Genomic DNA, 14,836 nt, shown 5'->3' with positions numbered 1-14,836 from the left:
TCTGTGTGTATGTCTGCAGGCCAGAAGAGGGCACCAGACCTCATTACAGGTAGTTGTGAGCCACCATGTGGTTGCCGGGAATTGGACTCAGGACCTTTGGAAGAGCAGGCAATGCTCTTTAACCACTGAACCATCTCTCCAGCCCCGTCCCAGCCATTCTTAAAGGTGCTATTTAGATGTGGGTTAGGAAGACAGGTAGCAGTATCGCATGAACCCCATCTTCTACTATAGAAATTGGGAAGCAAGCTCAGAACTAGGGCCACACAGGACATAAAGCAGGAGGGACAAAGGAAAGTCAGAATATAGGGCTCTGTCTGGTTATGTCCAGTCCAGTGTGACTGGGGCGGTAGCGGTCATGATGCGCTCCATCTCTGGGTACCTCCAGGTCATAGACCACCCAGCCGTCCACTCATTCCCAGCCTTTTGTAACGCTCTCATTTCCCTTCCATGTAGAACCTCATGCAGTTCCACACTGTGGGCACCAAGACCAAGCTGGCTACACTCACTCTGCTCTGGCCCTGTCCCATGACCTTTGTTGCCAAAGGGCGCCGCAAAGCTGAGGCTGAGAACAAGGCAGCAGCCTTGGCTTGCAAGAAACTGAAGGTAAGTCCCTGTGTCTGGGACAGATTAGCCCGCTTTTCTAGGAAGTGAAGCACACACCAGGCCTCGGGCTGTTTGTACCCAGGTAGGAAAGGATCTGTTTCCATGAAGTAGTCCCAGAGCCTCTGCGGGGACTTTGCCTGTGAGCTCAGCCTTACTAGCACTTGACCAGAACCGAGGTGAAGCCAAAGCAAGCTCTCACAGGCAAAGAGGTGTGAACAGAGAACTTGGTGCCCAGAGAGATCCTGCAGACCTTGGTGGCCAAGTGAAAAATCTGATGTACATCTAGAATGAAAATTGAGGCAGTAAGTGGCATTAAAGTATTGGCAGAGTGGCCTCCAGCTGGCAGGTTGTGTGTCACCCCCACCCCGTGGCATACATATGGAGGCCGGAGTCATTTTCTCTCCTTTTACCCTGTGAATTCCGGGGATCAAACTCAGCTCACCAGACTTGGTGGCAAGCACACACTCCTCTTTGTTTTTTAAACTTGAGACAGAGGCTGACCCGATACTTATTACACCTGCTGAGGATAGCCGTGAGCTTCTAGACTTTCTGCATCCACTTCCTGGGTGTCTGTGCCACCATACAGTGCTGAAGACCAAACCCAGTTTTATGTATATTAGGCAACTGACCACCTACCCAGCTTAACTACATTCCCAGCCTAACCTCCAACCCCCGTCCTTTTGAGACAGAACCTCACTAAAGCTCAGTCTGGCCTAGTACTTTCTTTGTAGCTCAGGCTGACTTCCAACTCACAGTCTTGTCTCATCACAAATGGTAGGATTATCATTGGATGCCATTAAGCCGGGCAAGTTTGGTTTTTTTTCCTTCTTTCTTCCCAGGATTGGGAATTGAATATAGAGTACTCATGTGTGGTGGCCGCTCTCCCACTGGGCTTACTTGTGGCAGTACTTTTGAAGGAGCTTTGGCATCGGCTGATGCTGCAGCCTTAGAATTAGCATTCTGCCTGATTAACAGAGTGTTGAGTTCATCTGAAGCCTGTGGAGGTTCCGTTTGCACAGAGTGAAATGAGCCTGCTTTTCTGAGTGCTCTGTTCTAGCTCTGTGGATTTGGTTATGGGAACCACATCTTAGATCCCTCTGATGGTGAGGGATCCACCTGTTTACTCAGAGAATATGAATAGTTTGTGAGTTGGTGATGCTCTATACTTGGGAGGCAAGGCAAAAAGATTATCCTGAGATCAAGTCTACCCTGGGCTATATAGCAAGGCTGTATTTAAACAAACAAGAACAAAGAAGCAAAAGAGAAAAAGTTGTGCATAGGTAGGGACTTTGAGGTGTGCATGTGCTCTGCTTCAGGCTCAGCAGGGCAGAGCTGGGGTTGTCGCAGGATGTGTGTGGCTCAGTCTGCAGTTTCCTGTGCACAAGTCCCATGCTCTTGGTATGGGAGAGACTGTCTGGGAGGGGCTGCAGTTAGGAAGCTGACATGCAGACTGACAGGTGGTAGCATTGCTGCCTTTTATGACGTGAGCACTGGTGAGGGAGGGGCTGCTGCAGTGGGAAGATGTCCTGCAGAGAGCTAGTGACCTTTCCACGTGGGAGACACACAAAGCTGAGAAAATGAGGGGCTCACATTGTCCTGAAGGTCATGCTTTATCTTGTAAGGTGATTTGAAGCATGTGGTGAAGCAAACATTTTCCTTTCAGGGGCCTAGCTTATCATTTTCAGGCATTTATAAGGGTATAGGACGGACATTCCATGTAGTTCCCTGTATGGTGGGGTCACCAAAGGCACAGTTCGCAGCAGGACCTGCTAGCAGGATCTGGGTTGGGAAGCTATGGTAATGTAGCCTAGGGAGAGCTTGTGGAATATGGTGTTGAAGGGTGTGCCTTCCTGGTCTCAGGTGTGTGTTGGGAATTGGTAGCAATGGGATTGGTCTTCTGGGATATTGGAAGGCTGTGACTATACCAGAGGAGTTTGTTCTTGGGCCGCCATGCCTGGGCAAGGGGTAAGGTTCTACTGTGATATCACATTTAGTTTGTTTTTTATTTTTTTAAAATGGTTTTTAAACTTACTATTGGAGTTATACTGTGTAGCCCAGCTTAGCCTGGAATTTGGCCTCGTACCTCCACCTCCTGAGTGCTGGGATTATAAGAGCATAGACTGAGCCATACATATCCTCCTGCAGAGCCTGGGCCTGGTGGACAGGAACAATGAGCCGCTTACCCATGCCATGTACAACCTGGCCTCCTTGCGTGAGCTGGGTGAGACCCAGCGCCGGCCATGTACCATCCAGGTGCCCGAGCCCATCCTTCGCAAGATAGAGGCCTTCCTGAGTCATGTAAGAGTCCTGCCTTCCATCCCACTGTCTCCCTCTCCAGACTGAAGGCTGCTTCTGCCTACGACAGGCATAGGAAATGTTTTTTCCCACTGAGCAGGGAGCCTTGGAGCCCCCTGGCCCTAAGTCCCCTAGTCATGCCTCTGAGGGTATCAGGGCAGTCACAGCCCAAGTTCTCTGCTCTGTGGGTTGGGCCCTAACCATCTGACCCCAGTGAATCCTTTGGAGGGGCTGACTGCATGGAGGAGGAAGACAGGCATTTCTGTCATTTTGCTTGCTTCCTCGTCCTCTAGTACCCGGTGGACAGTTCATGGATTTCCCCAGAACTCCGGCTGCAGAGTGATGACATCTTGCCCTTAGGCAAGGACTCAGGGCCCTTGAGTGACCCTATCACTGGCAAGCCATACGTACCCCTGTCAGAAGCGGAGGAGGTACGCTTGAGCCAGAGCCTGCTAGAGCTGTGGCGGAGGCGGGGGCCAATTTGGCAGGAGGCCCCCCAGCTACCTGTGGACCCTCATCGGGACACTATCCTCAGTGCCATCGAACAGCACCCAGTGGTGGTCATCTCTGGGGACACAGGCTGTGGGAAGACCACTCGCATCCCTCAGCTGCTGTTGGAGCGCTATGTGACTGAGGGCCGAGGTGCCCGATGCAATGTGATCATCACGCAACCTCGCCGTATCTCAGCTGTATCTGTGGCGCAGCGTGTCAGCCATGAACTGGGCCCCTCCTTGCGCAGGAACGTAGGCTTCCAGGTGCGCTTGGAAAGCAAGCCCCCAGCCCGAGGTGGAGCGCTGCTCTTCTGCACTGTGGGTATCCTGCTGCGGAAGCTGCAGAGCAACCCCAGCCTGGAGGGTGTGAGCCATGTCATTGTGGATGAGGTCCATGAGCGTGACGTGAACACAGACTTCCTGCTGATTCTGCTCAAGGGCCTGCAGCGGCTCAACCCAGCCCTGCGGCTGGTACTCATGAGTGCTACAGGAGATAATGAGCGCTTTTCCCGCTACTTTGGGGGCTGCCCTGTCATCAAGGTGCCTGGCTTCATGTATCCCGTCAAGGAACATTACCTGGAGGACATCTTGGCCAAGCTGGGCAAACACCAGTACCCACATCGGCATCGGCACCATGAGGTGAGGAGAACCCCAGTACACACCCCAGGGTCACTGGGCTTTCTTTTATGTTCCTCCCTCTCTTTATGATAGAGCGCCTTACCTTCCTAAGGCTGTTTCCTTGATAAAAAATTGGGGAATAATCAGCCCTGTTTGTGTTGCAAGTATGTGAGGACTGGAGCTTCATCCCAAGTAGCTCCCTTCCTCACTGTCCTTTGCTGTGGCTGTGACTGGCCTGTCTCCCCACCCCAGTCTGAAGATGAATGTGCCCTTGATCTGGACCTTGTGACTGACTTGGTTCTGCACATCGATGCCCGTGGAGAGCCAGGTGGGTGCTTCTCCCGCTTCTCAGCTATTTCCTTTCCCTACCAGCTGGATCAACCAGCTTATGGCTGCAGGGCCTTTTACAGGTGGAATCCTGTGTTTTCTGCCCGGTTGGCAAGAAATCAAAGGAGTGCAGCAGCGACTCCAGGAGGCCCTGGGCATGCATGAGAGCAAGTACCTCATCTTACCAGGTGAGTCTGGGGAGGCCCAGTAATGAGTCCTGCCTCTGCCAGTCTGTACTCTAGTGGCCCAGGTTTCTGACTGTAACATTTTTCCCCGAGGGTGTAATTTATCAAATGGCTTCAGCTTTATCAGGACCAGGAATGGGTGGGGAATCAGATTTCTCGTCCTGCTCTCAGTCCAAGATCCTTTCTGCTAGAACAGTGCCTATAGTCCTTTTGCATCTTGCTACCCACCAGTGCACTCCAATATCCCCATGATGGATCAGAAGGCCATATTCCAGCAGCCTCCACTTGGGGTGCGTAAGATCGTATTGGCCACCAACATCGCCGAAACCTCCATCACAGTTAACGACATTGTGCATGTCGTGGACAGCGGTCTGCACAAGGAGGAACGCTATGACCTGAAGACCAAGGTGGTGCCTCTCTCTTGGACCCAACCCACCCAGTGAGGGAGGACTTGTGAAGTTGCCCCTAGTCCCGTTCTGTAGACATTTTGTTGGAAGGCTCACTTAACGGGAAATGTCCCTGTTGAGGGGTGATGAGGGTGACTGGTGAAGTGGGCAGACAAGGCCTGCAGCATTGCAGGTTTCATGCTTTCTCCAGGTGTCCTGCCTGGAGACCGTGTGGGTGTCGAGAGCAAATGTGATTCAGCGCCGTGGCAGGGCTGGCCGCTGCCAGTCAGGTTTTGCCTACCACTTGTTCCCAAGGAGCCGGCTGGAGAAAATGGTCCCTTTCCAAGTGCCAGAGATCCTGCGCACACCTCTTGAGAACCTGGTGCTGCAAGCCAAAATCCACATGCCTGAGAAGACGGTGCGGCAGAGGCGGGGCTGGGGAAGGGATTGCTCCTGGACCAGGGCAAGTGAGACACAGGCTCATGGGGTGTGGTTCTTGTTGCTATAGGCAGTGGAGTTCCTCTCCAAGGCTGTGGACAGTCCAAATATTAAGGCAGTGGATGAGGCTGTGATACTTCTCCAGGAGATTGGTAAATGGGGCTAGGAATGGTTGGGCTGTGGAGTGGTTCATGGGTGGAACTGACAACTGAGCTGTTGCAGGGGTTCTGGACCAGCGGGAGTACCTGACCACCTTGGGGCAGCGCCTGGCCCACATTTCTACGGACCCACGACTGGCCAAGGCCATAGTGTTGGCTGCCATCTTCCGTTGCCTGCACCCACTGCTGGTGGTTGTTTCCTGCCTTACCCGGGATCCCTTCAGCAGCAGTTTGCAGAACAGGGCAGAAGTAGACAAGGTTAGATCCTATGGCAGAGCCCTCTTGCTGTTTATCTGTACCCCACTCATTGTCCTGGATTAGGCTCTAGTTTCCTGACCCTGTACCTTCTCTCCCAGGTGAAGGCACTGCTGAGCCACGATAGTGGCAGTGACCATTTGGCCTTCGTGCGTGCTGTGGCTGGCTGGGAGGAGGTGCTGCGTTGGCAGGACCGTACCTCCCGGGAAAACTACCTAGAAGAAAACCTTCTGTACGCCCCCAGCTTGCGCTTCATCCACGGTCAGCCTGGCCCCCAAGTGGGCCTTCCTGAGCATCTCCCACCCGCAGAGCTCCCGTCCCCAGCCTTGAGGCAGGGCCTCTGTTCACACTCCGCTTTGCCTCCCCAGGGCTCATCAAGCAGTTCTCAGAGAATATTTACGAGGCTTTCCTAGTGGGAAAGCCCTCTGACTGCACACTGCCCTCTGCTCAATGCAATGAGTACAGCGAGGAAGAGGAGCTGGTGAAGGGTGTGCTGATGGCTGGCCTCTACCCCAACCTCATCCAGGTGCCTCCTCTAGGACAGGGAGCTGACCAGGCCCACCTCTCTCCACCCCAGCCCCTTGCTCATATTTTCCTGTCCCTTCAGGTGAGGCAAGGTAAGGTGACTCGGCAGGGGAAGTTTAAGCCCAACAGTGTCACCTACAGGACCAAATCTGGGAACATCTTGCTGCACAAATCGACCATTAACAGGTGGGTGGCCCACAGGAGAGGAAGGGCCTCAGATGATGGCCAAAGGTGCAGCATCATTGCATTCCACAACACTTTGTTCCCTAGGGAGGCCACCCGGTTACGGAGCCGATGGCTGACGTATTTCATGGCTGTCAAGTCCAATGGTAGCGTCTTTGTTCGAGATTCCTCCCAGGTTCACCCGCTAGCTGTGTTGCTCCTAACAGATGGGGATGTCCATATACGCGGTGGGTACCTCTCTCTTCCACCACTCAAAGGCCACCACTGGCCCCTGGCCTCAGAAGCATGACCAACAGACTCTGTCTTTGCCCTTCTCCAGATGATGGGCGCCGGGCCACCATCTCACTGAGTGACAGTGACCTGCTGCGGCTAGAAGGTGATTCCCGAACTGTGCGACTGCTAAGGGAGCTGAGGCGAGCCCTAGGCCGAATGGTGGAGCGGAGCCTCCGCAGTGAGCTAGCTGCACTTCCGCTTAGTGTGCAGCAGGAACACGGGCAGTTGCTTGCACTGTTGGCAGAGCTGCTGCGGGGACCTTGTGGCAGCTTTGATGTGCGCAAGACAGCTGATGACTGAGCCCTCTTCAGCTGGGCTATGTACAGAGTGCAAATGTTTATTTAAAATAAAGTTATATTTATCCCTTGTGAGTGCTGCTGTCCTCCCAAGGGCTCCTTTAAAGACACTGGGCTCTTGGCCCCAAATTAGGGGGGAAGGCAGATACTGCTCAGATACAGAGCTGGAGGTGGCTAAGGGAGGAACGGGCTTAAAACTCTACCTTTCAAGAGTGAGACACCGCAGCTGTCAACACATTTCAGCTGCTTGGCTGGTCTCAGCATTGACGAAGCTTCTCCTAATGATGCAGCACAGAGCACTTTTCTAGAAAGCCGTGATTATGTGAGAGTCCTATAGGGAACCTCGGCCACGCCCATGTCTCACAGATGGGGGAAGGGCTGAAGGTACAAGGGGACTAACATGACAACACAGACTGTGGTAGGATGTCAGGCAGCTTTATTATTTAAATCAGTACAACAGTTACAGACATGTAATGGCTAAGCCATGAGCAAACTAAAAATACAGAAAGATCTCATCCCCAGTCGTTGTAAAGTATACAGGTCACATCCACAGTCCCACTGTGCCAGATCAGCCTTCTGAGGTTCTCTCTGACTTGTGGGACCAGTCCAGGTAGCTAGACCTCCTAATAGTCTACCTAGAGAGCTTGGGCCACCCTTCCTTTCTCTAATTTCAGCATCCTCAAAGCCCCAGGATCAACATCAAGAAGGGTAGCAAGTACCTTTATGCCCTCACCCATCAGCACCCTGGTCCCCACTATTTCCTTCTTCCCAGTTCCATCTTGCCCCTTGCTGGAAAAGAGGAAAAAAACAAAACAAAACACCAAAACCATACCAATCCTGAAGGCTCCATGCAGCCTTCTACAGAAAGCCTCTCCCTGACTCAGGCAGTCCTTTTGCCACAGGCCCCTGCAATTCCTTGTGTGTGAGTATGGAGAGCCAGGGATTTGATGTCAAGATTTCTGAAAAGAAATTGCTGCCTCAAAAATGGAGAGGAACTTCAGGCCCAGGGATGACTTCCTTGGCAGAGACATAATACAGACTTGTACCTGTTCAGGCTGTACCCAGAGCAGAGGTGGATGCCATGTCAAGAGGAGGGCCAAGAGGGTCAGATCTGGGTCAGCCTCCTGAAAGGCAAATCTGCGCAGCAGAAAATGCCCCACAAGAGGAATCCTTAACACTCCCAGGCCATTTCACTACAAACTTAGGTTTGAATCCTTTATTAGAAACCATGCAAACTTTAATACAAAAAATACAAGTGCAATAAGAATCTTGTGTTGATAAAATTCCCAGGATTTTCTCAGCATTGCAGTCACCTCTCCCATGGACAGACCACGCGGGGACAGCTGCACCACCACGACGGGCCTGGCCTCTCCTGCTCCTCTCTCCAGTCACACCACAAGAGAAGTGGGATGGCCTCAGTCTCATGCATTTAAGTTTTAAAATCTCCACACCTGATTCCCCACTGTTCACATGCATTCTGGACATCTCAGGCTCCCCTGGATATGAGGGTTTGGGTGCCCTGGCCTGCAGGTCAGGGATTTTGACCTTCATTTTCTCCTTCTCCGGCCCTGGTTTTGTATCACACGTTGACCACTGGATCCCAGGGAATGCAACAGATGCCAAAACCAGCCTCTTGGTTAGAAGAAAAAAAGCAGCATACACACAACGCCAGCAAACCAGTCGCACTGGCCGCCCCAGCTGTCTGACTAGGCAGTAGCCCTGCATCTCACTTTCTTCCCACAGGGCCCCAAGCTGCCCAGAATAGGCAGCCCCAATGCCCGACAGCCTCCTTAGTGGAGACTCTGAGCCTCTCCCCCTGCTTCCCTCACCACATACTGAGAACTCTCATTTAGACATGGCTTCAACCTGCAAACTACACCACCAGCTCATAGGTTATTGGGAGGGAAAAACTAATACAAGAAAGAAAAGTGAGACAGCAGCTAATTAGGTATGATAAGCGGTAGGAGCAAGGGGCAACTGACCCCTGACTAACTTGAGACGGGAATAAACAAGGGCCTGGTACCACCTACAGGGTGGCTTCCACCATGGGGTAAAAGAGAGGCAGTGGTTTAGGTTCCAGGGAATTCGGTCAGTGCTGGTCACCTCCTGGAGTTCATCTATACTAGTCCTCCCAGGCTGAGCCAGGGAAGAGAGGGAGGGTTTGTCAGTTTCTGGGAATCCAGCACCCCACTCCTACATCCCACAGAGATTCCATTAGACTCCCATCCCCTCCCAATGTTCTCCACGGAGCAGTGGTGGGATAGTAAAGTTGGAGCTGGGCCCAGAAGACGGCGAAAGCAGTGAAGGCAGGGGTGGGGGTGGCTGCTGCTGCCTTGAGCAAGCTAGGCAGAGGGAAAGAGGCCTAAAGGGCTGCCCAGCACCCAAGCAAGAGCTTACAAGTCTAGTAGACAGCCCGGGAAAGGGAGCCCAGGGCCCGGGACCCCAAGCTTGGGCAGCCAGGGAAGTGGGGAGGCCGGGAGACAATGTCAGCCCCATGGTCGGTGCGGGCCCTGGCATTTGCCCGGAACGTCAGCCTGTAGGTCTCAATCTGCAGTGACACGTGAGGAGGGATGGGGGAGGGCAACAAGGGGAAGACAAGAAAGGGAACACAGGGGAGATGGAAGACGAGACCAGAATGTCATCATTAGATGCCTGGAAGATAAAAGGTTACCTTGTTAAACGTTAGGCCACACTCCAGTCATAAAACAAAGGAGTTTCAATTTTCAGCCAGTGACAGGGCCCCTGGCTGGCCCTTAGGCCAAGCCCAGCCACTTACTTGTCTCCTGGATCTGGCTGTCCAAGGTCTGGGGCTCCCTTTGGTCACCACCCCCTGACAGGGTGGTGTGGCCACTGAGGCCACTGGCTGAAGTAGGGGCGCCAGCGTCAGGCGCAGCCTCAAGGACATCGGGCTCCTCCCCAGCAGGGGGGCCCGGACTCGGAGGGGCCTCATTGCCACCGCCCTCAGTCTACAATGAAACAGTAGGGGAGACAGTGAAGGGTCAGTTGGGGAGGGAGTGGGATGGGTGACATGGCGAGGTTTCATACACAGCCTTCCCAACCCAAACCCTTAGCAACACTGGCTCTAACCAGGTTCTCAGACAGAAGCTGGTGGTGGGTTAATGTCAATCTCACCAAGGTTGATACCAAATAAACTACGGCTAAGACAACACCACCAGTAACCCTGAGGAGCAGACAACAGTAGACTAAACCTGGCTGGGAAATAGGGGTGACCCCTGCCAGACCAGAACCAATGCTTAGAGCACCCTGGGCAACTAAACAGTCACCCTGCCTGCTCATCTGTGTGGTAAGGTCCCCTCATGGTACAGCATCTTTTATGCTGGGCATCGTTCTCGGCACACGGACACAGAGGAAGCAAGAAGAAGATATCCAAAGAGGTATGAGCCAGGAACATTTATCTCAGGGCCTTATGGACCCAGGAGGAGAATATGCAGCATGGGTCAACCAGACCAGTGGGAGCTGAGTGTCCCAGAAAGTTGACAGTGGAGACAGACAAGGAACAGATAGGGAAAATAAAGAGGAAAAATAAAGTAACATAAAACTTGGCACAAGCCGGGCGATGGTGGCGCACGCCTTTAATCCCAGCACTCGGGAGGCAGAGGCAGGCGGATCTCTGTGAGTCTGAGGCCAGCCTGGTCTACAGAGCTAGTTCCAAGGACAGCTAGGGCTGTTACATAGAGAAACCCTGTCTCGAAAAACAAACAAACAAAAAAACAAAAACAAAAACAAAACCTGGCACAAAAAAGCCAGTGTGTCATCCTTTTTTCCCCCCTAAGACAGGGTTCTTTCTCTGTGTTGCCCTGGCTGTGCTGGAACTCTCTCTGTAGACCAGAATGGCATCAAACTCTGCCTCCCAAGTGCTGGGAATCAGGATGTGCGTGCCACCACCGCCCGGCTAAGAAAAGCCTGTGTGTGAATCTTAGGGTACACTCACTTCCTGTTGTGACCCTGAACTAGACCCCAAATCTGTAATGTCCCATTCAGACAAACTGAAGTCTGGTAGGTCAAATTCTAAAAGCAAGGTTTCCCAAAACATTAACTGAAGTGGATCCAGGGCTGGAACCAGTGGATGGGAGAAAAACGAAGCTGTAAATAGCCCAGCACTCAGTGTGAGTAGAGGAAGCTGCACAGACCTTGGCTCCTGCCCCTGCCCATTTTCCCTGAGTATCAGCAGCAGCTTCATGCTTGGGAGCCTGTAAGACTACTACCTGTGCAGGTCTCCCCACCAGCCCATGACACAGAATGAGGGATAGATGGAATCTTAGTACACAAAAGGTCTTACAGTACTGTGGAAAGAGGTGGGAGGAAAGAGGAGAGGCCCAGCCAATGTCAGATATGAAGTTTGCCTTGGCTCTGAAGCTCTTCCAGAGTCTGGGGTAGGGGAGGCCACAGCAGGACCTCTGTCTCTGGCAGCTACAATGACAGCCAGGGAACTGTATGCAGAATGCCAGCTCACCTTCTCAGCTGTGTCCCAACCCACATTCCATCAGAAAATGGCTGGAACGTGACCCAAAAGAAAGGCCATAGCTCTCAGGAGCAGACACTGCCACCAGCTGAGAGGTGGCTGGGGCTCTGCCTCCTCTGCCTCACTCTGGACTAATGATGTGATGGAGACAGCAATGGTGTGACTAGACATGTGACTTCTGAAGAAACTGAGGGGCGGTGACAGGCCTGCTAAGCCCCACTAGAACTGCTCGGGCCCCATGCCACTCTAGCTATATCCTGGTGACCCAGTCACTACCTTCACGGCACCTCCTGCAGGCAGGTGGCCCACGTTATCGAGGGATCCCACTTTGGCCTGGGCCTTCTCCTTGAAGTTCAGCTTCTGACTTTCAATTTTGACATCTCCTCCACCTGAAATGACAAGAGCTAGTCACTGAGGGTGGCAGAATACACCTGCAAGCAAAGCCAGGAGCCTAGAAATCAGAGCCTGGTCATGGGCGGCTTTGTGTCCCTTCTAGAAACAAAGAAAATGACCAGACCAGGTCCAGGGTGATTCCAAGGACAAAAGAGACTGTGGCAATACTTCGCTTGGAGGAAGACTTCTTTCAAACCGTTAGTGCAGGCCCAGCCTGATGCTGCCTTTTGACTCTCCAGATCCCACAATCTCCTAAGTATCCCATCAATCTTGACTCTAGGTGATTGACAGCGGGGGAGGGGGTATACTGACTGTTTGAGCCACTGAGTGAAAGAGGGAACAGTAAAATACAAACAGAAGGCTCGAAGTATGAGTTGAGAAAAGGCAAACAGGGTCCAGTGCTTTCCGGCTGGGAGCACACTGCCAGGCTAGGGCTCAGGGGAATTGTGCACCTGCTGAGGGAGGGATTTTCTGTGCCTTTGCTTGAACTGGCCCGGGAGCCGACCACAGGAGCCAATGCATCAGAGCATGAGCCAAGGCAACGTGGCCACTGTCAGTGATGTTTCCGTAGGGAAATGCCACTGGTACAGCTACCACATACTCAGGTTCAGACAGCATTTCAAAAGCTCTCTTTCTCCTGTCAAGGCTGGGGGCTCCATTTGTTACCGGATCTGTGATGAGTCTGAACCACCCCTCCACTCCTTCGACACGAGCTCCCTGCATGCTAATCCGGGAGGCTGGCCCAGGCCAACAGCGCCAGGCACATAGCACACAAGATTGTCAGGGACAGGATGTAAATATCACCAAGGGAACAGCTGTGAAAATGGTCTTAAACTGTTTCTCCTCCAATAGAAAGGCAGAACCCAGCTACTGTCTCTGCCATGGTTGGAAAGCTGTGTTGTTTCTATCAGGTACCCTGGATGGAAGAAAGAAGATTTTCTTCTTTGTCATGTGCATGTAGTGTGCATGCATGTATATATATGTATGTACAGGTGTGTGGGTTCACCTGCTCATGGAAGCCTGAGGTTAAATGTCATGAGACTTCCCTGCAGGGTCTCTCAACTAAAGCCAGAATTCACGACTATGGCTTCTCCAGTTTGCAAGCTTACTCTGGGAAGACTGTCTAACCTTCCAAGCACTGGGATGACAACTTAGCTACTCTGCCCAGTGGGCATTTGTGTGCATTCCGGGGATCGCAGGTTGGGTCTTCATGTAGCACTTTAATTCCTCACTCCAGAACTGCCTCAGACAGTTTTGTTTTCTTGTTGTTGTTTTTTCAGAGGGTGGAAGTTGATTTTTGGTTTATGACACCACTGCCAGGTTCTGGCTCAAAGATGTCATGAAATCTGTCACAGTCAGAAGGCCACTAAGATGACCTCTGAAGGGTCACCTCCCCCAGGGAGTCTCAGCACAACAGGCAGGGCCACTCACCAGGCTTGTGCTTGATATTTGCTTTGGACCCACACTTGGAGGAGACCTTGGAGATGTCCACTTTCTTGTTTTGAATCTGAACCTAAGCAGAAGAACAGAAAGCAAATACCCTCAGAGAGAAGACACAGGTCATGGATGCGTCCAGCCTCCATGAACTCCCTTAGTTACCTCCATCTCAGGTCTGCTCAAGGCAAGGCCACTTCCTAAAGTCTACTGTGCCCTGCTCTTAGCCCTGACCACACCCCCAGTGACCAGTCTTCCTTTACAGCCTCCAGAGCTGCTCCTCTGGACAGGTCACAAACATCAACATCAAGGTGCTCCTAAAATGTCCTTACCTATCAACTCTTTGTCCATAGAAACTTAGACTAACATTGAATTTCCTTCATGCACTTTTCAATGCATATTCTCCCAAACAATTGCACAGCCATGCATGTACGTGGCTCTGGACTCTATGGGCTTCATTACACAATCAGTCTCCCAGGAAAACAAAAGTGCACAGAAGGGCCACACAGTGATCTGTGCTCTGCTGCACACACATCTGACACATGACTACTGCTCAGCACTGAGGTGATTTTCTATCGCTGCAAAAGAATTATCTTTAAAATGTCGAATAAAGTTAGCATTAATGGCAAAACACTTTTATGACAAAAGATAATGTGTTTGATTATTTTGCCTGCATGTTCTATCTTTGCACCACTTGCATATCTGAGGCCCACAAGGCCAGAAGGAGGAGTCAGTCAGACACACACAGACACACACACACACCGTTGTCAATTGTCATGTGGGTACAGAGAATCGAATAACCACTGAACCATTTCTCCAAATCCCACCTGGAACATTTTACACAAACAATAAGTAATGCTATAAGACAGCAGTATCCTCAGCTAGTAACATATATTTTGTTTTGTTTTGAGACAAATTTACCTTTGTCTCAGCCTCCAGAGTGGTGGGATTACAGCACATACATAGGGGAAGTGGTTACTTTTCAGATTGTAAATGTGCTTCCTAGCCATGGAAGGTATAACTGTATCAGGAATACTTGTGCTTGTCCAGCAGTCAGGGTGCTGCAGGCACATTCCTGGGTGCCCCTAGAGTCTGTGCCCAGTAGGCTGCTTTGACCATACACAACTTGCTTTCTTGCTTCCTTCAGGCTTCCCATAGGCTTTCATTTACAAAAATAATCAACATAACGAACTCTCTGACAAGACCTGAGTACACTATGCAGACTGTGCTGCGCATGCCTCTAATCCCAGCACTCCAGAAGACAGAGGTAGCTGGAGCTCCACAAACTCAGCGGATGGCTGATGGAGAAAAGCCATGACCTGTGAGTCATGCCAAAGGTGGGAGGAAAGATGTACACTTAATCAGCTTAAAGAAAACTGTAGAGCCGGCAGTGGTGGCGCACGCCTTTAATCCCAGCACTCGGGAGGCAGAGGCAGGCGGATCTCTGTGAGTTCGAGACATGCCTGGTCTACAGAGCTAGTTCCAGGACAGGC

General features: G+C 51.8%; 2 protein-coding genes across 21 annotated transcripts in view; one reads left to right on the top strand and one right to left on the bottom strand.

Annotated features, from left to right (window-relative positions):
* Dhx30 (DExH-box helicase 30) overlaps positions 1–7,108 on the top strand; it is a 30,676-nt gene extending 23,568 nt beyond the window's left edge. For all 14 annotated transcript variants that reach the window (XM_005347982.3, XM_013346584.2, XM_005347984.2 and 11 more), the window contains 14 exons: positions 454–603; positions 2,749–2,901; positions 3,192–4,028; positions 4,260–4,335; positions 4,418–4,522; positions 4,751–4,926; positions 5,117–5,323; positions 5,414–5,495; positions 5,566–5,759; positions 5,858–6,017; positions 6,125–6,282; positions 6,364–6,467; positions 6,552–6,691; positions 6,784–7,108. In XM_005347982.3, coding sequence (XP_005348039.1) covers positions 454–603; positions 2,749–2,901; positions 3,192–4,028; positions 4,260–4,335; positions 4,418–4,522; positions 4,751–4,926; positions 5,117–5,323; positions 5,414–5,495; positions 5,566–5,759; positions 5,858–6,017; positions 6,125–6,282; positions 6,364–6,467; positions 6,552–6,691; positions 6,784–7,037 — 2,796 coding nt within the window. In that variant the 3' untranslated portion in view covers positions 7,038–7,108. The remainder of the gene's footprint in view (positions 1–453; positions 604–2,748; positions 2,902–3,191; positions 4,029–4,259; positions 4,336–4,417; positions 4,523–4,750; positions 4,927–5,116; positions 5,324–5,413; positions 5,496–5,565; positions 5,760–5,857; positions 6,018–6,124; positions 6,283–6,363; positions 6,468–6,551; positions 6,692–6,783) is intronic.
* A 344-nt stretch (positions 7,109–7,452) lies between these two features.
* Positions 7,453–14,836, bottom strand: part of Map4 (microtubule associated protein 4) — a 137,373-nt gene continuing 129,989 nt past the window's right edge. For 5 of the 7 annotated variants that reach the window (XM_013346523.2, XM_013346525.2, XM_013346526.2 and 2 more), the window contains 4 exons: positions 13,341–13,422; positions 11,793–11,905; positions 9,810–9,999; positions 9,501–9,685 (listed from right to left, as the gene is read on the bottom strand). In XM_013346523.2, the coding sequence (XP_013201977.1) occupies positions 9,678–9,685; positions 9,810–9,999; positions 11,793–11,905; positions 13,341–13,422 (393 nt within the window). In that variant the 3' untranslated portion in view covers positions 9,501–9,677. Of the gene's footprint in view, positions 9,686–9,809; positions 10,000–11,792; positions 11,906–13,340; positions 13,423–14,836 lie in introns of all 7 variants that reach the window. The other 2 variants (XM_013346524.2, XM_005347973.3) reach the window with 2 other exon arrangements.

The sequence above is a fragment of the Microtus ochrogaster genome, chromosome 5 (genome assembly GCF_000317375.1).
Source record: "Microtus ochrogaster isolate Prairie Vole_2 chromosome 5, MicOch1.0, whole genome shotgun sequence".
Taxonomy (NCBI): Eukaryota; Metazoa; Chordata; class Mammalia; order Rodentia; family Cricetidae; genus Microtus; species Microtus ochrogaster.
Note: the sequence above shows the minus strand (reverse complement) of the source record. Positions and strands in the feature narration are given on the sequence as shown.